This window comes from Barbus barbus (assembly GCF_936440315.1).
Source record: "Barbus barbus genome assembly, chromosome: 44".
Classification (NCBI taxonomy): domain Eukaryota; kingdom Metazoa; phylum Chordata; class Actinopteri; order Cypriniformes; family Cyprinidae; genus Barbus; species Barbus barbus.
In genome coordinates this window covers 26,194,131-26,218,118 of record NC_136722.1, presented here as the reverse complement: position 1 = coordinate 26,218,118, position 23,988 = coordinate 26,194,131, and the positions used below count along the sequence as shown (strand labels likewise).

The 23,988-nt window shown below is 43.9% G+C and overlaps 3 protein-coding genes across 6 annotated transcripts in view; 1 reads left to right on the top strand and 2 right to left on the bottom strand.

The window, feature by feature from the left end:
- Positions 1-92: 92 nt before the first annotated feature.
- Positions 93-13,540, bottom strand: LOC306863544 (sorting nexin-16-like). 3 transcript variants are annotated; one of them, XM_079406943.1, is made up of 8 exons: positions 13,484-13,540; positions 12,999-13,220; positions 7,171-7,257; positions 6,941-7,089; positions 6,795-6,864; positions 6,158-6,294; positions 5,944-6,060; positions 93-1,358 (listed from the first exon to the last, which is right to left on the bottom strand). In XM_079406943.1, exons 2-8 carry the CDS (start codon positions 13,206-13,208, stop codon positions 1,259-1,261), a joined length of 870 nt encoding a protein of 289 aa, XP_079263069.1. In that variant the 5' UTR covers positions 13,209-13,220; positions 13,484-13,540; the 3' UTR covers positions 93-1,258. The 3 variants fall into 3 exon arrangements, with proteins under 3 accessions (XP_079263069.1, XP_079263071.1, XP_079263070.1); XM_079406945.1 differs by having other exon boundaries at positions 12,999-13,281; positions 13,484-13,530; XM_079406944.1 differs by having other exon boundaries at positions 12,999-13,307; positions 13,484-13,526.
- Positions 13,541-13,619: 79 nt separating this feature from the next.
- The window catches only part of pigm (phosphatidylinositol glycan anchor biosynthesis, class M), a 10,456-nt gene continuing 87 nt past the window's right edge, over positions 13,620-23,988 (top strand). Inside the window, exons 1-7 of one of the 2 annotated variants that reach the window (XR_013783695.1) lie at positions 13,620-13,844; positions 14,853-15,370; positions 15,628-15,886; positions 17,473-17,574; positions 17,653-17,826; positions 17,917-18,349; positions 22,185-23,988. The exon at positions 22,185-23,988 is cut by the window's right edge and continues 87 nt beyond it. Coding sequence is in view for 1 of the 2 variants with exons in the window: in XM_079406940.1 (XP_079263066.1) it covers positions 13,692-13,844; positions 14,853-15,370; positions 15,628-15,886; positions 17,473-17,574; positions 17,653-17,817 (1,197 nt within the window). In the remaining variant the exon portion in view is untranslated. Of the gene's footprint in view, positions 13,845-14,852; positions 15,371-15,627; positions 15,887-17,472; positions 17,575-17,652; positions 17,827-17,916; positions 19,835-22,184 lie in introns of those variants that run through there. The other variant, XM_079406940.1, reaches the window with a different exon arrangement.
- LOC306863541 (aryl hydrocarbon receptor repressor-like) overlaps positions 18,661-23,988 on the bottom strand; it is a 34,831-nt gene continuing 29,503 nt past the window's right edge. The window contains exons 6-9 of the mRNA XM_079406939.1: positions 23,773-23,881; positions 22,210-22,343; positions 21,059-21,261; positions 18,661-20,978 (exon numbers count right to left, since the gene is read on the bottom strand). Coding sequence (XP_079263065.1) covers positions 20,222-20,978; positions 21,059-21,261; positions 22,210-22,343; positions 23,773-23,881 — 1,203 coding nt within the window. The 3' untranslated portion in view covers positions 18,661-20,221. The remainder of the gene's footprint in view (positions 20,979-21,058; positions 21,262-22,209; positions 22,344-23,772; positions 23,882-23,988) is intronic.

Below are 23,988 nucleotides of genomic sequence, written 5' to 3'. Positions count from 1 at the left end.
GCACACAGACAGTGACACACACACAGAATTATCAATAAACACACACAGAAACGTATTCACTGTAGAGTAACAATGACTCCGATACACACTGTAGCGTTTCTTATTGATGAAGCAGGTTTATTGTGAAATTGAATGGGCTCTGATTCCTCTCACAGCTGTTTTAGATCTTTGATCTTTAACAGAAAGTGACAGTGAGGTACAAGATTAACGTCACACTGTATTCATCAACTTCATGCGTACATACTCGCAGCAGATCTCCACCGACCCTTTTCTGACACAAATAAGCTTTTTTTATTAAATACATGTCTAATGATCATAACATTGGAAAATCCACCACCAAAAATATCCCTCAGTCCATCCACGACCCTCTGAACATCATCGTTTTATTTGCATAAGCTGTTAGAACCATCAACTCAAGAAACGAGAACTGGAAACGGATGATCAGAAGCAACTGAGACAAACAGGGCAGAAACAAACGTTTGTGATATTACAGTAAACATGAAGACAGTAGAGTTGAATGGAGTTTAAAATCACAGTCGATCTTCATCTTCCTGTATCCCTTCTCCAATCCTTTCGCGGGGTAAAGACTTGATCAATTCAAGCACAAAACACACGGAGAGACATTCTGAAACATCCCAGAAGCAAACAACCCAGGCAAAACCAACAGAAAGCATTTTACTATGTACATCATTTAAATACATAAAACTCTGGGAAAAGACACAAGGCACCGTGTCATCAGTGAAACGCTGCGGGAAGGCACACGGCTTCAAACGTGGTGTTCGACATGATTTCATCAAGTAGTGTAGAAGTATATATCCCATAATCCCTCAGGACCGTAAAGTGCAGGATGTGTCCCGCTACAGAGCGACTGCAGGCAGGAGCGACAGGCCTCGCTGTGATCAGCACTAAATATGGCTTTCAGTGAAGCAGAAAACTAAAAACTCATGCTAGTAGTGTTTTAAATCCACACCGTCATCAGGGCATGAATGTACGAGTGCAGTGATCGGAGCAGGGACTGAACGGGTGACACGTGAAGAAGCCCAACAGAGACGAACACCAGTCACTCGCTTACACCTCACAAACTCAAGTTAAAACAGATGTGACCCTGAGAACAGAGAGATGCTTTTCCAGCAGCGGCCGATCTCAGTCTGTGTGCCGCTGATTGTCGGAGTGATTCTGCTTTGAGTCCAGCGAGCAGATCACGGTGCTTCCTCATCTCCGCCGCACAGGAACCGAAATAAAACCAGAGGAGAGACGCTCAGTGCTCCAGAGGAGTGACCTGAATGACCGGAGGAGACGAGCCGCTGACCGAGGGACCGCACCAACACACGGATCCCTGAGACGCCTGGAGCACAGCCCTACACACACACACACACACACACACACAGAGAGAGATATCAGTGCATCTGCAGTACATGTTTGTGTGAATCACACTGCTCTCCAAACTTTAAAACTGCAATGAAACAGCAATAGAAGTAGCAACAAGCAATAAGTAAAAATAAGTACATTTTTCTACCATATTTTGACAGATTAATAAAAAAAAGGAAAAGAAATGTAGGGCAGGGATTGGTTCAATGCATCAGTTGTTGATTTGTGGGCGTGGCTCTCAGAAGTGTATGCAGATGAGCGGGGCGGAGTTTAGGAGCACTAAATGACTGGAGAATCCTGCACGTCACCAGAGACGACTGGATGTTATCAAGTCAAGTCAGCTTTATTGTCAATTCTTCCACATGTACGGCACATACATACAGAGAATTGAAATTGCATTACTCTCAGACCCTTGGTGCATACAGTTAACATTAAACACGTTCAGATACAGATAAATACAGTTTAAACATATGTACATACAACTATACAAATGAGGATATTGTAGAAAAATATAAGAATTAGATCGATAAAGTGGCATAAGGCGCATGGCAGATAGAGTGCAAAACCAGTTAAATAAAAACACTGTGTAGATATATTTGTAGTGCAAAAGAGCTTATCAGTCTGAGGACATTGTAGAAAATAAAAAAAAAGAGAGATAGATAAAATGCATAAGGCACATGGCAGAATAGATGGAGTGCAAACGGGATGGGGTGGTGATGGCGCAGTGGTGTGAGAGACCTGGGTTCGAATCCACTGTGAGACACCAATGTGTCCCTGAGCAAGACACTTAACCCCTAGTTGCTCCAGAGGCGTGCGACCTCTGACATATATAGCAATTGTAAGTCGCTTTGGATAAAAGCGTCAGCTAAATGAATAAATGTAAACCAGTTGAATGTACAAAAACAAAACTGTGCAGATTTGTTTTGTTTTGTTATGAGTGTAGTGCAAGAAGAGCTTATCAGTCTGTTAAAGTGACTGTTCGGATAGATTTTTGTCAGACTATCCGAAGAGGTAATTTGCAGTCAATGTTGGATGGGTAGTGATCAGCCAATGCTGCACAAGTGACAGGTGCCGGTCACAGTTTGTTGGTCGGTGGGGGGGGGGGGGGGGGGGGGGGGGTGTCACAGAGTCAGAGTTCCTAGTGTGTTGCTGTGTTAAATGGGGGTGAAAGAGGGGAGGGGGGGCAAGGACGGGAGGGAGTTCAGCTTCCTGACAGCCTGATGTATGAAGCTGTCCTTCAGTCTGCTGGTCCTCGTCTGGAGACTCCGTAGTCTCCTCCCTGATGGCAGCAGACTGAAGAAGCTGTGTGTCGGGTGGGTGGGATCGCCTGCAATGCGGAGGGATCTGCGGGTGAGACGGGTGCTGTAGATGTCCTGGAGGGAGGGGAGAGAGACACCAACGATCTTCTCAGCTGCTCTCACTATGCGCTGAAGTGACTTGCGGCAGGATGCGTTGCAAGCGCCATACCACACAGTGATGCAGCTGGTTAGGATGCTCTCGATGGTGCCTCTGTAGAAGGTGCACATGATGGGGGCCGGGGCTCTGGCTCTTCTGAGTTTGCGGAGGAAGTAGAGATGCTGCTGTGCTTTCTTGGCCAGTGCTACAGTGTTGTTAGTCCAGGAGAGGTCCTCAGTGATGTGCACACCCAGGAACTTGGTGCTGCTCACTCTCTCCACAGTCGCACCGTTGATGGTCAGAGGGGCATGCTGAGTGTGTACTCTCCTGAAGTCAACAACAATCTCCTTCGTCTTCACATTCAGAGAGAGATTGTGTCACTGCACCACCCGGCCAGGCGGCTCACCTCGCTCCTGTAGTTTGTCTCATCTCTGTTGCTGATGAGACCCACCACAGTAGTGTCATCCGCAAACTTAATGAAAATGTTGGAGTTGTGTGATGGTGTGCAGTCGTGGGTCAGCAGAGTGAAGAGGAGGGGGCTCAGCACACATCCTTGGGGGGCCCCAGTGTTCAGTGTGATGGTGCTGGATGTGTTACTGCCGACCCATACTGCTTGAGGTCTCCCGGTCAGGAAGTCCAACAGCCAGTTGCACAGAGAGGTATTGAGCCCCAGCTGGGCCAGTTTGTGAGTGAGCTGTTGAGGGATGATTGTGTTGAATGCTGAACTGAAGTCTATGAACAGCATCCAGACATATGAGTCTTTTTTCTCCAGATGTGTGAGGGCTAGGTGGAGGGCAGTGGTGATGGCATCATCGGTCGAGCGGTTGGACCTATATGCAAACTGGAAGGGGTCCAGGGAGGGGGGGGGGGGGGGAAGGACAGACTTGATGTGGTGCATGACTAGCCGTTCAAAGCACTTCATGAGGACGGGAGTGAGTGCTATTGGACGGTAGTCATTGAAGCAGGATGGAGATGACTTCTTAGGGACTGGAATGATGGTGGTAGCTTTGAAGCATGTGGGGACAACAGCCTGATTTAGTGAGATGTTGAAGATGTCTGTGAAGACCTCAGTGAGTTCCACTGCACAGTCTCTCAGTACACGCCCAGGAATGTTGTCAGGACCCGGAGCTTTGCGTGCATTGATCCTGCTGAAGGATCTCCTCACACTGTCCGGGGAACCGGGAGGAGGTGGAGTCTTCTGTGCAGTGGTGCTGTTTTGTGCCTCAAAGCGAGCAAAGAAGGCATTCAGCTCGTTCAGCAGGGGGATGGTGTTGTCACAGGTCTGTGGTGGGGGCTTGTAATCCGTAATGGTCTGTATCCCCTGCCACAGGCTCCGCGTGTCTCTGCTGTCGCTGAAACGATGGGCTATCCTCCTGGAGTACTGTCTCTTGGCCTCTTTGATGCCGCGGGATAGGTTGGCCCTAGCTGTCTTCAGGCCCTCCTCATCTCCAGCTCTAAAGGCAGCGTTCCGAGCCTTCAGAAGTCTGTAGACCTCCCCTGTCATCCACGGCTTCTGGTTGGCCCGGACAGTGATGGACTTTGTGACTGTTACATCATCAATGCACTTGGAGATGTAGGCAGTAACAGTCTCGGAGTACACTTGGAGGTCTGTAGTGTTGTTGTATGTGGCAGCCTGTTTAAACATATTCCAGTCAGTGGTGTCAAAGCAGTCTTGAAGTGCCTCTGACGACCCTTCCGGCCACACTTGAATCTGCTTGTGAACTGGTTTGATGGCTTTAACGAGCGGTCTGTATGCAGGCATTAGCATGACAGTGATGTGGTCTGAGGCTCCGAGGTGGGGGAGGGCCTTGTAAGCTCCTCTCTGGGTGGTGTAAACGAAGTCCAGAGTGTTTTTTCCCCTTGTTGGAAAGTCTATGTGTTGGTGAATTTTTGGGAACACACTCTTTAAGTCTGCGTGATTGAAATCCCCAGCCAAGATAAGAAAAGCATCTGGGTGGGATGTCTGCTGCTCACTGGTGTGCTGGTACAGATCATTTAATGCCTCACTCCTGTTGTTGTTGCTGGGAGGGATGTATACAGCAACTAGCAGTATGGCTGTATATTCCCTCGGTAGATAGAACGGCCGGCACTTAATAATCATAAACTCCACCAGGGGTGAGCAGTGTTTGCAGACCACAACAGCGTCGCGACACCATGCATCATTGATGTAAACACAAAGCCCGCCGGCGCGGATCTTACCTCCCTCGACGAGAGCTCTGTCAGCTCGATAGCATGTTAGCTGGTTGAGCTGTATGGCGCAGTCCGGTGCGCTGTTGTTAAGCCATGTTTCCGTAAACACAAAAACACAACAGTCTCTTACAGTCCTCTGAGTAGAGCGGAGTAGTCGGTTGTAGTCCAGTTTATTGTCCAAAGAGCGTACGTTCGCCAGTACGATGGTGGGGATAGCTGGCTTGTGTGGGTTGGCCGCTAGCCTAGCTCGGATACCTCCACGCTTACCCCTCTTCTGCTTCCTCTTACGCCGCTTGTAGCGCCTCCGCTGTGGGCGAGATGCAGTAGTGGGGGTCGGTGATGGAGAAGGCCTTCGGAGCAGACCGAGGTCCCGCAGCTCTTCAGCGTGCGCGGAGTTTAACTCTAAAAATGTGGTTCTGCCGACATCGAGCAGAAACTCACGACTGTATGCGCGCTTAAAGACAGGTAGACGAAACGAAGATGTGCAAAAACATTGCGACTTACAAGACAAAAAACACGAAAACACCGGTTTGTCGGGAGAGAGAGAAGCTGCTGCGACTGCGCGCGCCGCCATCTTAGGTGTTTAATCAATGTTATGACATTGATTAAACAATACAGTCAAATTATAAAAAAATATTGAGCGTATACTATAGATTTTTGATTTCATGCTGAATTTGATTTCATGCTGAAATTATAAAGACTATGGCCTGGTTTCACAGGTTAGGTTAAACCAGGATTAGGCAATAGTTCAATTAGGACATTTAAGTAGTTTTTATAAACATGCCTTAGAAAAAAAACAATACTAGTGTGCATCTTGAGACAAAACAAAGGCACTGATATATTTTGAGATCAGTGCAAGTTTCTTTCAGTTAAAACAGCTCAGACTAACATTTTAGTCTGGGATTAGGCCTAAACCTTGTTTGTGAAACCGGGGGTGCATCAATAAAATAAAACCTAAAAAGCCAAAAATACTAGCTCTAGAGGACTCACTGGCTTTCATCAGGCAGCTCCTGATCGGCCTCCGCAGCAGAAGACTCCACGTCCAGACTGCAGTCGCTGCCCGCTCCGGACGCACAACACGGACTGTCTGGAGTGAGAACGTCCCCGCTGCGCGCACACACACACACACACACACACACACAGTCAGTCTGTCTGCTGTAACGCTGCACTGATGATGAGAGTCTGTCAAATGTTCTGGATTTACTTGACTCGTCCTTCCAGCATCTGAATGTGCCGCTCTTTCTCTTCCAGTGTTTTCTTTAAGCAGTTTATCTCTCGCTGTTTTCCTAGAAGTTCCTTCTGAAGCCTGTAGTTGCACTCCTCTAGAGTCTCACAGAACGCCTGATGGACGGACAGACAGACTAAACTCTCGTATCTCGAGTCCTGTGCTGCTTTTAAAATCCTCACGAGATGTTTCATTTGCACTTACATTAACTCTGTCTTAACATCGTGATGCACTACATCTGACCCTAATGCCACCTTTAGTTCAATTACAGTCATTAGGTGCGTTCGACTTGAAGCGGCGGGGGCTGTGCAGAATGATCACTGCATGACATCAAAGTGCCGCGAGAGCTATTCGAAAGCATAAGGATCTGTTTGCTCTCTTATTGCTCTCGCGGTACTTTAATGTCATACGCTGATCATTCTGCACAGCGCTGCTTCAAGTCAAACACACCTAATTGTCTGGGTTCAGAATCATGTGACGCCACGTTAAAGGATTGTGGGTAATCGGTAAGATGAGATTTTAGCACCAGTTACATCAAACATTGCTAACAGTGTCTTCTATGATGTGCAACACAAACATCTCTATTAATATGATGACCATATTTGACGCGACTCACCCGACTCTCCTCCAGACTGTCAAACGGCCCGGGAGGATCATCCAGACACAAGAACTCGCGCACCGCCACACTGAGGAACACACACACTTTATCAACCTGATTCATGCGTTACGAGTGCTGGACTGAGCCGTGAATCCTGTGCTCACCAGTTGGCGATGTCTTTATGGGCCACGAGGTTCTGGAGGAAGGCCTGCAGACCCAGCTGTCTGTCCTCCAAGAACTCCGTCTCATAGTTGTCTTTAAACCAGCGCTTCGGAGGAAGAGACAGTCTGAACCCCGGAAACATCTCCTTCAGCTGCAGACAGAGACACAGCATAAGCATCTCTCACACACACACACACAGCTGGTAACACTCTGAGAAGTCACTCTTACTGACCTTGTCGTTGAGTCTTGAGAAGTCAGTATAGCGTCTGAACACGACCCAGCTCTCGTCCAGAGTCTTCCTCACAAGAACTTTATAGACCTGCAGCAGATTGACACGTACAGTCATTTCTACACACCGTACAAATGAAAAACCTGGGCAGATTCATCAGAACAAACTCATGATCTTTAGGCTCTTTCCCAGCTAAAACAGAGACGGGGAACTACAGCTCCTTACAGTCTTCAGCACACTTCTGCGTGAAGCTTCATAACTGGAGTCAATCTTTCATTCAGTGGTTCAGAGCATATTGTCAGTCTGCCAAGATCTTGTGATTTCAGTAAATCAGGCTTTGTTATGTCATAAACGGTTTTAAAACTTTTCAGAACGTAATTGTTGATGACCTCAGTGAACCCATAAACCAGCGTCTGTATGTTCATTTCATCATTTTAATAAACACATTTGCATAAAAAAAAAGGAAGTGTTAACGGACTTACCCATTCCTGATTAGTCAAGCCCAAACCAAGCCATGCACATACATTAAAAGAACATCTTATTTGACAGGTCATGTTTACTACATGTGTAGTTTGTAAAAGCATGCATGTTCCGGTGTCTCTCGTCACTAGGGGAAAGCTGGAGGAGATGTGGGCAGTGATTGGTCAGACACGATGCTATCGTCTATCGGCACAACCCTAATAGCAATGGTTATTAATGAGAACTATAACCGTAATATGTATTGTTGCGTGAATAATATACAACCGACAAAATTATCAACTCCTAACCTATAGTAAAGTATTAAAAAAATTATTGATTTTAATATACGAGAGTCATAAAACAAAAATAACAATAGGAACATTCAGTAACTAGTCAAATACAGTAAAATAATAAGAGCAGCAGTATTTAAATATAATAAACTGATGGAAAATGCAGTATATGCGCACGGAAAAGAGAAAAAGAGAAAAAAAAAAAAAACCGTCAAGCTGTAGTTTTAGATATGATCATACATTAAGTATATCTAAGGTGGCCAAAAGGTCAGAAGTCTATGAGAGGCATCCATATTCTACGAAAAGCATCACCCTTGCTTCTTAAGTTGTAAGTACCGTTCTAATCATAGTTTCATTCCAGAGTTGTTTAAACCGTTCAAATGCTGGAGGCCTTGGTTGATTCCAGTTGAGCAAAATGCATTTTTTTGCCAAGTATGATATTATGCCAAGCCTCTTTACGGATATAGAGTCAAGTGTCCTGTCCAATTCTGTACCAAAGAGATATCGTGTTGGCGTATGGTTCAATGGAATTTGCAAAACCTTGGCTGTGAAATCCTGTACAGCTTTCCAGAAATATTTGTTTTCTACATTCCCAAAAGATGTGCATAAGTGATCCTATGTAGGCTTTACATCGGTGACATCTGGATGATACATTAGGATACATTTTACTACGGCTGCCACTAACAACTATTTTTATTTTGATTATCGACTAATTTTCCGATTAATCGATTCATCTAAACGCTTAATTTCCCGCAAAAAAAAACAAAACAATTTTACTTTAAAATATTTTATTAAACCAAATGAAATCTAAATTGCTATGAAATCCTTTTTTAAAGCAAAAGTGAAGTGCAACAGAGTGAAGCAGCAAGTGTCCATCTCATAATCACTGAAATCAGTTCAGTATTATAGTGTGAGAATGACATCATATCCACCTGCTCTAGTCTAATAATAATAACATTATCATCAAAAACACTTGTTAAAGAAGTATTTACCAGAATTTATTTAGGAGAAAAACTTAAATGTGCAGTATTTCTTAAAAAACACTTAAAAAAAAAAAAATAATCAATTAATTGGAGATGCTTTTTATTATTAAAATTCAATGGAACAATTCAAATGGAATCCAGAAAATAATGGAAAACAGAATTTTGTACAGATAAAACTGTAAAACTCAATTAGACAGGCTTTTTGATTAATATTTGGAAATAAAATGGATTTCATAGGGCCCTATAATTATAATATTTTTTTTGTGGTAATAAAAATGGATTTAAGTCAACAATAGATTTTAAAATGACTTAAAGTACATATATAATAGCAATGATGCAATAATAATTAGTTCAAATAAACTATCAAAAGCAAGAAATCATATGGTTTTATTGAACAAAACTGTTAAAATACATAATATATTATAAACAATAGAGTTAATATAGATTATGCATTACATCAAAGACCTGCAGGAGACGCCGACGGCCCGATGATTATTATTACACATTACTGTTTAATATTGACCAAGCACCATTTCATTCAAACGTACACTTCATCTTTAATATTTGGCCATCTCTTTAGGACAGAAATGCTACAGCTGCTGTAATTATATGAATATGTGGATATATATCCGTGTAAATTCAGAGTGAGGGGTTGAGCTTTTATTTAGGAATCGCAATGTATTTGTGTACCTCACAAATCTGTAGAAATGGCACACGTTGCGTTCCCAGATGAAGGTTATAATAAACACAAACTCAGCATGCAGAGATGAGTTTGAGACGCTCCTCGTGTAAATAATAACAGTTTCTGTGGAGCCGCTGTGAGACGCATGTGCTTAACTACACGCATGCAAATAATTAAAGACCATATACTGTGTGAACTGCATCGCATATAAATATTTAATTAAATCATAGCTTTTGTGAATTCACAATTATGCTTAATTATGATTTTTAAATGGGTTCAATATATCATGCAGCCTTGGAATATAGTCTAATAATGCGTTTTATGGATTCTCGTCTATGAAATGCGCCACTTCCGGCATACCGGTTAGTCGATGTGGGCAAAATGAAGTCGACGATTTAAAAAATAATAATAATAATAATCGAATCGCGACAGCCCTACATTTTACTCAATCGAAGTGGGTTGAGATACATCCTATGCATATATAGTTCTGTTCAGCTATTTTGTTACAAGAAAATGAAGTGAAAATATTATAGTCCCCCACTGTTCTTCACTGAAGTTACATCCTAGATCCCTTTGCCACACATTTTTAAGTGAGACCAGGGAAGAATTATGATAGTCTAACAAATGACGGTTAGTTATCAAATGACATATTTGAAGGGATTTATAAATCTCCTGTCTTAGAATCTGGAACTCTACCCTTAAATCGGAGGAGGACTTAAGGGAACAGTTGGTAAACAAGTCTTGAAACTGACATATACCATGTTCTTTCCACTTTATAAACAGAGACTTTCCAAGCGAGGATGTTAGGTCAGGATTGGAAGACAGAGGAGCCAACATAGACTTTAGCAGAACCACAAAACCTTTTTACATCTTGCCAGGCCCGAAGAATGTTATAGACAACATAAGTTCTTGTCACTGAAAGTAATACATGTATGTTGTTAACAAAAGGTAGATGTCAGAGGCGTAGGGGAACAGAGGTCTTCTTCAATATCTGTCCAGTGAGCAGTTCAATCATACCTTTCATCTGAGCAGCCCAAGAATACAACTGCAGATCAGGAAGACCCAGTCCTCCCTTCTCTTTAGTTTTAAAAGATATTCTAGGTGCCGAGTTCTTCCAGATAAAAGGAGTTTACCAATTTGTTTAAAGATTTAATAAAAAAAAATATATCTTTATTCAGGTAACAGGACAGCGACGGAAATAAAGTCTTGGTAATATATTATTTTTTATTACGTTGATTCTTCCAAGCAATGAGATAGGATCATTGGAATTTGCTCCCTATAGTTCATGCAAAACAAGTGTTTGAGTTTGGGAGATACGGTCTCCCCTAGATACTTAAATCCAGTCTGAGCCCAGGAGAAGGGCGAAATGTTCTTTAATTTACAAGAGATTGGCAGATTTGATAGGAAGGCATTGGACTTCCTTTACAAGGTCTAACAACACCGCTATTGAACTCTCTGGATTGGACAATTACAGAATTATATCATCAGCATACAGTGAAATTCTGTTTTCCATTTTTCCAATGCCAATTTCTGAAATCTTGTTGCTGATCCGTATGGCCTCTGCAACCGGTTCGATGGCTAGATTAAACAAGAATGGGGACAGGGGGCATCCCTGCCAACAACCCCCCCCCATGTAGGCCAAATTTATCAGACAGAGCCCCATTTACACACATTTCAGCTTGTGGGTTACTATACATAGATTTTATCCACCCAATGCATTTATCACCAACATTAAATTTCTTCAGGACTGAACAGATATGGCCACTCGACCCCGTCAAACGCTTTTTCCGCGTCCAAAGATATTACTAATGCTGGTCGATCGTACACGGCCGAGTAGTCGATTATATTTAGCAACCTCCGAACATTATCAGAAGCGTTTCGTGCCTTGACAAAACCAGACTGATCAGGGTTGATGAGCTGGGGCATTAAATCTTCTAACCTGCGAGCAATTAATTTGGATATTATCTTAAAGTCAACTGGGAGCAGTGACATTAATACTTTATGTATTAATGAGATTACAGCTGTCCTCTGTTTCAGGAAGAGTTCCATTTTGGACAAAGTCTGTAAGCATAGGCATAAACAAGGCCTCAATTGGAGGCCATAAGGCCTTGTAAAATTCTACAGGATATCCATCTAGGCCGGGTGCTTTTCCAGAGGGGAGTGCCGAGATTGCTTGGAACACCTCCTCTGGGGTAAATGGAGAATTCAACTGTTCCCTGTCCTCCTCCGAAATTGAAGGCAGAGATATCTTCTCTAGAAACGAATGAATATCTACTTCGGAGGGGTTTTCTGATAATAGAGCCGTGTATAAGTGTCAAGAAAAGAGGATTTTATTGATTGCAAATAATTTTAATTGACCTGCCGCATTACGTGTACATTTTATTGTACGTTCTTTTTTAAGTTGATAGGCCAGAAGCCTACTTGGCTTGTTTCCATATTCATGATAGCATTGCCTAGTAAAAAAAAATAAAGTTTTTGGTGTGCTCAATTTGAAGTAAATTAAGATTATTTCAACAGTGTTAAGTTTCTTCATATTTATCTCCGTGGGTGATTGTTTATGAAGTTGTTCTAAATAAGTGAGGTCCTTCAATTGTTCAGTAATAGATCTTTTCCTTGCGGATGTATATGAGCTCAGCTGTCCTCGAATCACTGCAGGAGTGACAGGGGAGAAAATTAAATTTCCAGTACCTAGTTAGATGCATCTGTTGATGCAGGGACAGCCGAAGGGAGACTGGTGCATGGTCTGATATAAGAATGGAACCTATACTACAAGAAACAGAGGATAGAGAAACCTGGGGTCGAAGGAAAAGGTGTAGCGGAGAGTCTGTTTTAGGTCTCGCCGAGTAAAAGCTACGGTCTAAGAGGTTAAACTCTCTCCATACATCAGACCTGCATCAGAGGACACTTTTAAAGCTTTTGCTGCAGAGCGAAGATTTATCAAGTATTAACAAATTTTGATGAAATAAATGGCATAATTTAGCAAAGTTCATCCCTCCAAAACAGAAAAAACATCTTTCACAAACATCTACACGTCTGTCTCTTTTTCTACCTCATATGCTGCTATTTAAATATTCAACATATTCCTGTTATATTACTATTTGTGTCAACAACATACTGACCTGCACATTTAAATTCTCATATTTTATTTTTTTCTACTTTTCTTTTTCTTAACACTTGTATTCTATATAACTGCACTGTCCTTGGACCTGACCCACATTTCACCGCTGGTTATACTCTGAATAACTGTGTATGTGACGAATAAAAATCTTGAATGGTTTAAAGTGTTTAGTGTATATAATGAGTTATTTGTAGGGGTTATTGTAGCACAATTCTCCACCTCACTAATTTTCAAACCCTGGTTATTGAGAATGAAGAGATGATCTCTGTAGGAGTCTGCGGTCATTAAGAAGGACTCACTGTAAACTTGGCCCTCTCCTCCATCACCTCGTAGCCCAGGACGGTGGGTGTGATGGGCCGCGGGGTCTCTGGAGGGCAGCTGGCTCGGGGTCGGGGGACGGGGCTCTGGAGCGGCGGAGTCGAGCACCTGTCGCTGCCCACAGACGCGGCTCTGTCCGCCCGCGGAGCTCGCTCGAAGCACACGGGGACCGGAACGAACGGCGCGGCCATCGCAGTCACGGCCTGAGGAGACAGTTTATTCAGCGGTCATTCATTCTTACAGACGGCACTCCAGGAGGAGGTTCTGAGAGACAGAGGTCAGAGGTCAGACTGTGAATAAACACACAAGAAAAACAGAGCGCGATTCTGACTGAGATCATGATTAAAGACAAACACGCGATAACTAAATATCACATTTATACCCATTTAATTATCTTGTACAAATCCAGCTGCACTTCATATTTCCTATACTAATAATTATAATAAGTGAATATGTTCATCTTTACTGTATGTTTTGCTCGCTCTTATTCCTCCATCCACCGCCTGACGCAGGGCCGGAAAAACGTCATCACGCCACGGCGGAAGTGAGTTTCGTGGCTCCAAGGGCTTCTCGGATTGGTCAGATTGTTGTGATCTGCAGTCACGTGGGCTCGGGAGACGGAAGTACGGGTTTCCAGGAAGCGCTGCGTGATTCAGAGAGAGTGTGTGTGTGTGATGGATGCTCAGCTGTGTGTGTTGTTCAGCGCCGCGCTTCTCGTCCGTCTAGCGCTGCTGTGCTTCGGTGTTTATCAGGATCAGAATCTGCAGCTCAAGTACACGGATGTGGATTATCACGTGTTCACCGACGCCTCCAGATTCATCATACAGGTGAGAGACAGAGGGGGGTGAGAGAGGTCTTGAGCAGCAGGAGCTTCTGTGTTCATGAAGCCTGCTCTCTCATCTGTGCTGTCCTCTATAGATCAGTGCTTCCCAAACCTGTCCTGGAGGACTTCCAGCCCTGCACTTCTCCTTATCAGACACACCTGATTCAACTCATCAGCTCGTTAGTAGAGACTGCAATAAACATGAATCAGGTGTGTCTGATAAGGAGAAGTGCAGGCTGGAAGTCTTCCAGGACACTGATCTATAGAAACCCACTTCTGCTACACGACCAATCAAAATAATGCCTTGGAAAATCATAATTATGAGGTAAAAAACAAACTTGGAATTACAAAGTAATGAAGTGTGAAGTGATATACTGCCAAGTATGGTGACCCATACTCGGAATTCGTGCTCTGCATTTAACCCATCCAACGTACACACACACACACACACACACACACACAGCAGTGAACACACACACACACAGCAGTGAACACACACACACAGCAGTGAACACACACACAGCAGTGAACACACACACACACACAGCAGTGAACACACACAGCAGTGAACACACACACACAGCAGTGAACACACACACACCGTGAACACACACCCGGAGCAGTGGGCAGCATTTATGCTGCAGCGCCCGGGGAGCAGTTGGGGGTTTGGTGTCTTGCTCAAGGGCACCTCAGTCGTGGTATTGAGGGTGGAGAGAGCGCTGGACATTCACTCCCCCCACCTACAATCCCTGCCGGCCCGAGACTCGAACCCACAACCTTTGGATTACGAGTCCGACTCTCTAACCATTAGGCCACGACTTCCCTAATTTTTCATTTTTGTTTCTTATAATTTTGATGTTTTAATCTCATATATATGAGTTACCAAAGCCTTTTTTTAATGTTAGAAGTGGGTTTCCATAGATTCCTATCCAATAACAGGCCAATAATATGACTTTGGATCAGAAGAAGAATCTGATGTGTGTGTGTGTGTGTGTGTGTGTGTGTTCTGCAGGGTCGCAGTCCGTATGACAGATCCACGTTCCGCTACACTCCTCTGCTGGCGCTGGTTCTGGCTCCGGGGGTTCTGCTGAGCTCTGTCTGCGGGAAGCTGCTGTTCGTGAGCTGTGATCTTCTGTCGGCTCTGCTGCTGTTCCGGCTGCTGGTTCTGCGCGGCTCGGCCCGGAGCTCGGCGAGGCTTCTCTGCGGTCTGTGGCTGTTTAACCCGCTGACCGTGGCTGTGTCCACCCGCGGGAATGCTGAGTCTCTGCTGGCCGTGCTGGTTCTGTCCACGCTGCTGTGTCTGGAGTCCCAGAGACGCACGTCTGCAGCGCTGCTGTTCGGTCTAGCCGTCCACATGAAGATCTACCCGGTCACTTACGCTCTGCCTGTTGCGCTGTCTCTGTCTGGAGCGCCGTCCCGCGGCCGAGGACTGGTCCAGAACCTGCTCCGGTGCGTCAGCAGGGATCTGCTGCTGTTCGCAGCTGTTTCTGGAGCGGTGTTCTTCGGTCTGAACCTCACCTTCTACTGCATGTAAGTCATCCAGACATTCTGCCATAACGCTTCAGAGCAGTTTTGTGGGAAAGTAGTTTTTGTTGATTCTCCACTGTCATGATAGTGAGTTCTCATCAAGTTCTTCCTTCATTTGTGTTTAAAAGCATGCCATAATGCAGATCTCATGTCTCAGATGTCCATCTGAGTCAGAGTTTGCATCACTGCACTATTATTCTGGAAAAGGAGAAAACATGTCACTCATGGAAAGCTGTCTGTTGTTTTCTTGTCTTTGGAAGGTACGGCTGGGATTTCCTCCAGGAGTCTTATCTATATCACCTGACGCGCAGAGACATCCGGCACAACTTCTCTCCGTACTTCTACCTGCTGTACGTGACGGCGGAGCATCGCTGGAGCGGCGTTCTGGCGCTCGTCTGCTTTCTGCCGCAGATGCTGCTTCTGTCGCTGTCCTCGCTCGCCTTCCGCTCCGATCTGCCCTTCTGCTGCTTCATCCACACCGCCGTCTTCGTCAGCTTCAACAAAGTCTGCACTTCACAGGTATGTTTCTCTCGGCCGTCTGCTGATCGAGTGTTACTCCTCTCTTCAGATCATTGCATTGGTTGTCAGTTCACAATCGAATTGAGATTAAAATCTTGCTACTTGTCTATAAATCACTCAACAATCAAGCTCCTCGTTATTTGTCTGATTTATGCTGCCTTCACGTGCTATTGGAATTATCGTAAATACGAGTTTCCTAATCGGAAATTGGACGTGAACGGCCTCTGGAGTCGTATTTAGTCGTACTGGAAATAGTTTTGATTCCAGAGTTTCTGAGTTGGGCGGGTCATAAACTTTAAACATGGTGGAGGGGACAGCCATTGCTGCTGTCAGTGCTGTTCTCACAACAACTATCCCTTTGTCTTGTCGCTAAAGCAGTGTATTTATAGGCTAGATATGAACGCTCATTCGAAGCATATTGTATTTTTTATAAGCAGTGAAACTGCATGTATAGCGCGGTGAATGTTTATATGACTGTCAACCAATGGGATGCTACATTTTATTATTTCCGACATTAAATATGAAGGTAAATTTGGTGCAAAACAACTGAGCGTCCGTGACAGCAGAAGGTGTAGATGTAGAGAATAGCCACACGTCTATCAGTAAATGTGAAGCCACGGACAAAAGTCGCAAACTTGTAGATGTTTTTCTCTCCTCACAAACACAACACAATAGTTACACCTTCTCGAATCCTTCACGTGCAGAGACACAAATCCTATTCTCTGAATCACAAATCCAGAAACTCGTACTCTCACATGTTTTGCTGCTATTGCTGCAGTGAATATGGTGCTAAACACATTCACACACCTGCATCAAAAATGTGAAGTCACGGATGAATTTTGTACATCCGCAGATCAGTATTTGAATTCTTGCAATGAGATTTGCACACTTGTACAATGTTTTCTTACATATATATTTTTTTTCCTTGGATGGTTTTTCGAGCACAAACACAAGTACATAACGACAACGGCTTGAATCTGCTGCTACGAGTCTTAACGCTGTTTTTCACCTGCAAATGACTACCACATATCTGTGTAGAGAAAAAAATCTACAAGTTTGCGACTTTTGTCCGTGGCTTCACATGTACTGATAGATGTGTGGCTATTCTCTACATCTACACCTTCTGCTGTCACAGACGCTCAGTTGTTTTGCACCAAATTTACCTTCATATTTAAATCTCTTCAACACGACAAGCTTGTAATCACGACTTCATAAGTAGGAAACAGAAAATTTCCGATAGCACGTGAAGGCAGCATTACTCCTGTCCTACACTCTAGCGAGATCTAAGGTCGAAAGGCACATTTCTCCTCCGAATCCCTAGAACCCACTCAAAGATCAGGGATCTGGAGCGTTTGAGGTGTCTGGTCCCACCGTCTGGAACAACCTTCCAGTTCACATGAGAATGGCTTCCACTTTATCGGAGTTCATCTCTTCTCTTTGGCTTTTAATATATAGCAACGTGTGACTCTAGTATGGTTTTAATTTGTTTACAGATTTTTCTGTCTGTCTTGTATTTTACTGTTTGTTGTGCAGTACTTTGGAGGGCCTGGTTGCTCTAACTGAGCCTGCTGTGCTTCTCTCTGCAGTATTTTCTGTGGTATCTGTGTTTGCTGCCGCTGGTTTTTCCTCGACTGACGCTGAGCTGGAGACGAGGCCTGGGGCTGCTGCTGCTGTGGTTTGTGGGACAGGTGAGCTGAGTATTACTCTTGTTTCTAACAGCGTGAGTCTGTGGTTTTGAGCAGCAGGAGCATGTCTCGTGTTCGCAGGCGCTGTGGCTGTCGCCGGCGTATTATCTGGAGTTCGAGGGCTGGAACACTTTCGTGCTCATCTGGATCGCCGGACTGCTGTTTCTCCTCATAAACTCTCTCATACTGGGACAAATAATCTCCCATTACAGACCCCCAGAAGCCCAGCTGAAGAAAACCGACTGACAGACGCCTGTGAGAACACCATCACTTCACACATCATGAACACATGCAAAGATGCTCAAGAGTGTTTCTACATGTCTAAGTAATATATTTCTCGTGCAGATATTGTCTGGTTGAGAGGATTCAGATGTGCTGACCACTAGATGTCGCCCATCAGCAGATCTCGAGATGGACGGCACAGTTTGATTGATCTGATGTTGAACAAGTGCTGGATTTTTCAACACTTTACATTCGATAAAGGGTCAGCCACTCTCTCAGATGAACTTGGATTTCAGACGTGTAGATGCTTTGTGATCATGATAGTGAGTGTGTGTGTCTATGCAGAGATTATCATGAGAGTAAACGAATGTTTTATGAACAATATCTACACGTCTGAGGCGTTTGCAGAAGTGTGAGTGAAGAGACGAGCTCCGATAGGAACGAGTGTTGAGTGGCGGTGGGCGGGGCATCTGATGACGTAGAACAAGAGCAAAGCCGCTCAATTCAAAGAAGATTCGCTGAAGTGGAATAATTCATCTGAGCTCTGCTCCATCAGGTGAAGCTGTTCTCTCGGATCAGCGCTAAACTGGATTAAATCATCTCTGCTGTGACTAGTTCAGTCTGTGTTTCTGTCACTTCATTAGAAGCTTGAAAAATCTAAAGCCGTCACAAAATGTTCTGGTTAACATTTTTCCAAAATACTGGACGCAATTATTGATGAACAGAAGCAGTCTGCAAATCTGTTTATCTGACAAATTCACTGTTATTACTCGCATACATTAAAGTGTTCAAAAGGAGAAAGTGAATCACAGGTGGAAACATTATTCAGAGCAAAACACTACAACACCACGTAAGCATGGTCTTTTTGTCATACAAGATTTTTATTTTTATAAAAGTAATTAATATAACAGGAAGACCCACATTTGATTGTTGCTGCTTTGCAGTTACAAACTTGTGTAAAACATTACCGTATCTTCTGTTAATATTTATTGCCTATATTGAATGCCAGTGGCAAAACGTCATGTTAAAATCCTTCCTGAAAAAGTGCAAAAGGCCATTAAACAATAAATAAAAATTGATATAAATGAACCTTCCAGAAACAGCTCAAACACCAGGGAGTCACGAGGACATCACGCCTCGGCAGGTTTTCTTTCGCTTAACTAGCCCCAGTAGTGCAAGTGCAGTATTATCATTATTATTTATTACATTTAAACAGTAGTTTTATATAAAGTCATAGTTTGCCCTAAACGTCAGAGCCGTGCTCTATTAAACACATGAAATGTTTTGCATTCTTATCAATGCTGAAGTGAATTTAACCTCAAAATGTTTAAGAGCCTAAATATTTGACATTATTAATTATTGAATATGTTTTATTACTGGACTGCTTCAACATACAATTTGAATTTTTTTTGGGCAGGTTTTTTCACCTCTTGGCTATTTCATGAGATATAAGAACATTTCTGTCATTGATCCGGCTGATATCTGAACACAAACAGATGAAATCCTTCAGTTTTTATACTTCTAAATAATAAACATGCAGATGAAATACTTTAACAAAACAACTCTTAAAAGTAAACCAATGATTGTAATGATGTACTAGACTCAGCAAATCCTTCAAATGAATCTTTTACTATTTCAAATGAAATAATCAGAATAATTTTCAGATGTTTTCATTTTTTTATTTTATTTATTTTTATGTTAGTCATTTCTACTTGTCCATGTTTGTTGAACAAACTGAGAAAGAAATATTAGCCTCACTATATAAAAAGTGCATAGAAAAAAATATAATAGAAGTTCAGCAAATAAAATCTAAACCAGGCGCTCAAACTCTGAACGCAACAGCGCTGCTAAAAAAGAAAAACTTCACTGCAAGAAATGATTGTCTAAGTATTTTTGTCTTGTTTTCCGGTACAAAAATCTATACACTCTTGACTTAAGATACAAGCAAAGATGGCTTAAAATGTCAAGTCTTGTTTTCTGAAAGATGTATCTAAATAAGTGACTTTTAGCTTGAAAAAAAAAAAAATCTAATCAGGTCAGCAAAAAAAAAAAAAAAAACAAATCAGAGGGAAAACTAGTTTTTCATTCCCCACTGACAGATATTTGTTCTTGTTTCAACCATTAACACTTTTTCACAAAACAAGACTTCATATATTAAGTCATTTTGCTTCGTAAATAAATGTATCTGGATTTAAGACTGTTAGATATTTGTACTGGAAAACAAGACAAATACTGAGGGAGAACATTTTTCAGTGTTTTGTTTGTGCGTTTGTGTGTGCATGTGTGTGTGCATGTGTGCGTGCATGTGTTGTTGCTTGTCTTGTGGATTCAAATAAAAGAAATGTGTGTTTAACAGGATTATTGTGGGGTTGAAACGCACTGCATGACTTTCCAGTTTCAAAATGAATAATGACGAATGAGAGTGAAGCTACTGCATGAAGACGTAGGGGTTGATCTTGTGTGCGCCGCTCATGGAGCAGTTCATGCCGTTCCTCGGGCTGTTGTCGTGCCAAAGTGGAGCGTCGACGGGTTCCTGCTTGATGCAGTGAAGCAGCCCGTGACCTTTGAACTCGTAACCCGCTTTATAGTCGTGCTGCACGTACCCTTTGTATTCAGCAGCGTAGGCGTCGATGCAGTGTGTGTTGTGTGTGCTCGCAGCCACTGCGTCTCGGTTCTGGACACACTTGAGTGCTCGGGTCGTGCCGTAATAATGTCCGGCGTACGGCGCTCCCTTCAGCCGCTGGCAGGAGTACTGCTCTCCGAATCCAGCCTCTGCCTTCATCTGTGTCCATGAGCAGCCGTTCTCTGAGTCCGAGTCCTGCTCCTCCTTCACGGCCGGCTCCAGCACCGTGTGAGTGTCGTATCCATCGAAGCAGAAGCCCTCACTCTTAACGCCGTCTGTGCAGTCGCTCCCGTAGGGCTTGGGCCCGAAGGCCTCGTCTCTGGAGCTGTAATACCCCGGGGCCGATCGATACGGTTTAGCGTAGTGCGTGTGTTTGCCGAGGTCGAGCGTTCGGACCGAGGAGCTTCTCGAGGGCCATGCGCCGCAGTCCAGGTTTGTGAACTTCTGAATGCTGGTCTTGCAGAAGTTCAGAGGCTCGTCGGGGCCGAAGGGCCCTTCGCTCTTGTACTTGACGCTGTCTTTGCTCAGGAGCGAGGCACGTCTGAGAGCGTCGTCTCTGTCACTGTGAGACACACAGAGGGAAATCTGTCTCATTTCTGCAATCAGGAACACATGAGGGCACGAGAGAGAATCAGCTCTTACTTGTGATCTTGCGAGGTGAGGACGCCGGGGTTCCTGTGTTTGCCCTTCATCACGCCACTCTTCATCTTCATCTCAGCGATGGAGGGCAGGATCAGCGGCACAGCGACGCAGAACAGAGCCAGCTGAGGCGGCAGGAGTGCGCCGGACACTGTCTTCTTCCTCTGACCGTGAAGGAACTTCAGTCTTCCCTGAAACTGCATCGTCTGGAAGCACAGAGAAGATCAGGCTTCTTCGCTCTGTTCTTCATGATTATGTACCGTAACATCTTCAGTGCTGGGTAGATTACTGTTACTGATTCCAAATTACATGACAAAAATTGTAGTTAGTGACTTAATCCGTTACGTTACACATTTCAGGTAATATAATCAGACTACTTTTTAATTACTTTTAGATTACTTGTGACCTAACTCGTTTATCACATTGATTTAAATAAGTTTAATCTTGTACTGTATTGATATAAAAATACAAAGAGAAGGAAAATATATTCCACGTGTCATTAGTAACAACATGAAGTGCATTTTACATCAAGATCCCAAACTGGGGTTTGTGAGTTTAATGAAAAGCTAATTAATTAAATCATAAAAATGTAGAAAATAAATAAATATTTTCAAAATGACAACAATCAAAATAAAACACTTAAAAACATTACTAAAAAACAATATTATACCTGTTTACCTGCATGCAGAATGAGAATAATATGTAATCATGTAATCAATAAAAAAGTAATTGTAGTCTGATGAGGGGTATTTTAAAATGTAATATAATCTAATAAGTACTTAATTTTTGGAATCTGATTACATAATACAGCATGCATGTAATCGGTTACTACCCAGCACTGATGATAGTGGACAGAACCATCTAACTATGTGCAGCAAACAGTCTTTCCCAAAACACACAAGACAAATCACACCCAGAGACGCATTTATAGTGACTACAACTCGAGCAGCTAAAACCATGAAACCGGTCTGGAATCTTTTCTCTGTGGAATTTATTTACGGAAAAATCTCACGGAAAACACTAATAGGAGTTGCTCTTTAGTCAAAGGGTTATGAAAATCATTCAGATGATCACACGCAAGTCTCCGCTCACACAAACTCCTCTGTTTATCTGTGATTGTGTCCTGCAGACCAAAAGCTGAAGGAATCCCTCACCAGGAATCCGGAGGTGCTGTCCAGTAAGCAGCGGACCCGCAGGATAAAGCAGCGGTTCAGGAAGCAGGAGAACTCTGGAGGAACGTCGCCTGTCTTCTCAGACTGAAACAAACTGCTGACCACAAAATCTTCACCTACAAAACAGAGTGTTACACACTGAGTGTGAGTATGGAGCGTTTGTGTGTTACACACTGTGTGTGAGTCATCCAGAGTATGTGTGTGTTACATGCCGAGTGTGAGTCTGGAGCGTGTGTATGTTACACACTGAGTGTGAGTCTGGAGCGTGTGTGTGTGTGTTACACACCAAGTGTGAGTCTGGAGCATGTGTGTGTTACACACCGAGTGTGAGTCTGGAGCATGTGTGTGTTACACGCCGAGTGTGAGTCTGGAGCATGTGTGTGTTACACACCGAGTGTGAGTCTGGAGCATGTGTGTGTTACACACCGAATGTGAGTCAGGAGCATGTGTGTGTTACACACTGAGTGTGAGTCTGGAGCGTGTGTGTGTTACACACCGAATGTGAGTCTGGAGCATGTGTGTGTTACACACCGAGTGTGAGTCTGGAGCATGTGTGTGTTACACACCGAATGTGAGTCTGGAGCATGTGTGTGTTACACACCGAGTGTGAGTCTGGAGCATGTGTGTGTTACACACCGAGTGTGAGTCTGGAGCATGTGTGTGTTACACATTGAGTGTGAGTCTGGAGCATGTGTGTGTTACACACCGAGTGTGAGTCTGGAGCATGTGTGTGTTACACACCGAGTGTGAGTCTGGAGCATGTGTGTGTTACACACCGAATGTGAGTCTGGAGCATGTGTGTGTTACACACCGAGTGTGAGTCTGGAGCATGTGTGTGTTACACACCGAATGTGAGTCTGGAGCATGTGTGTGTTACACACCGAATGTGAGTCTGGAGCATGTGTGTGTTACACATTGAGTGTGAGTCTGGAGCATGTGTGTGTTACACATTGAGTGTGAGTCTGGAGCATGTGTGTGTTACACATTGAGTGTGAGTCTGGAGCATGTGTGTGTTACACACCGAGTGTGAGTCTGGAGCATGTGTGTGTTACACACCGAGTGTGAGTCTGGAGCATGTGTGTGTTACACACCGAATGTGAGTCTGGAGCATGTGTGTGTTACACATTGAGTGTGAGTCTGGAGCATGTGTGTGTTACACACCGAGTGTGAGTCTGGAGCATGTGTGTGTTACACACCGAGTGTGAGTCTGGAGCATGTGTGTGTTACACACCGAATGTGAGTCTGGAGCATGTGTGTGTTACACACCGAGTGTGAGTCTGGAGCATGTGTGTGTTACACACCGAATGTGAGTCTGGAGCATGTGTGTGTTACACACCGAATGTGAGTCTGGAGCATGTGTGTGTTACACACCGAATGTGAGTCTGGAGCATGTGTGTGTTACACACCGAGTGTGAGTCTGGAGCATGTGTGTGTTACACACCGAGTGTGAGTCTGGAGCATGTGTGTGTTACACATTGAGTGTGAGTCTGGAGCATGTGTGTGTTACACATTGAGTGTGAGTCTGGAGCATGTGTGTAGTCGCACCCGAGCCGCTTTGAGCCGAAGGGTTCATGGCCCAGTGCAGCTGCCGTCTGAACTCCTGCCGGTCGTCCACGTGAATGTAGTCAAACACGTTCTGATGCATCACGTCTGTCTGAGGAGAGAAGCAGAGACGTCATGAAGCTCTGAGCCCAGTCATCATCAAGGCTTTATACAGGTGTTTACACACAGCACGGCTGACAGACAACATCGCCGACTGGC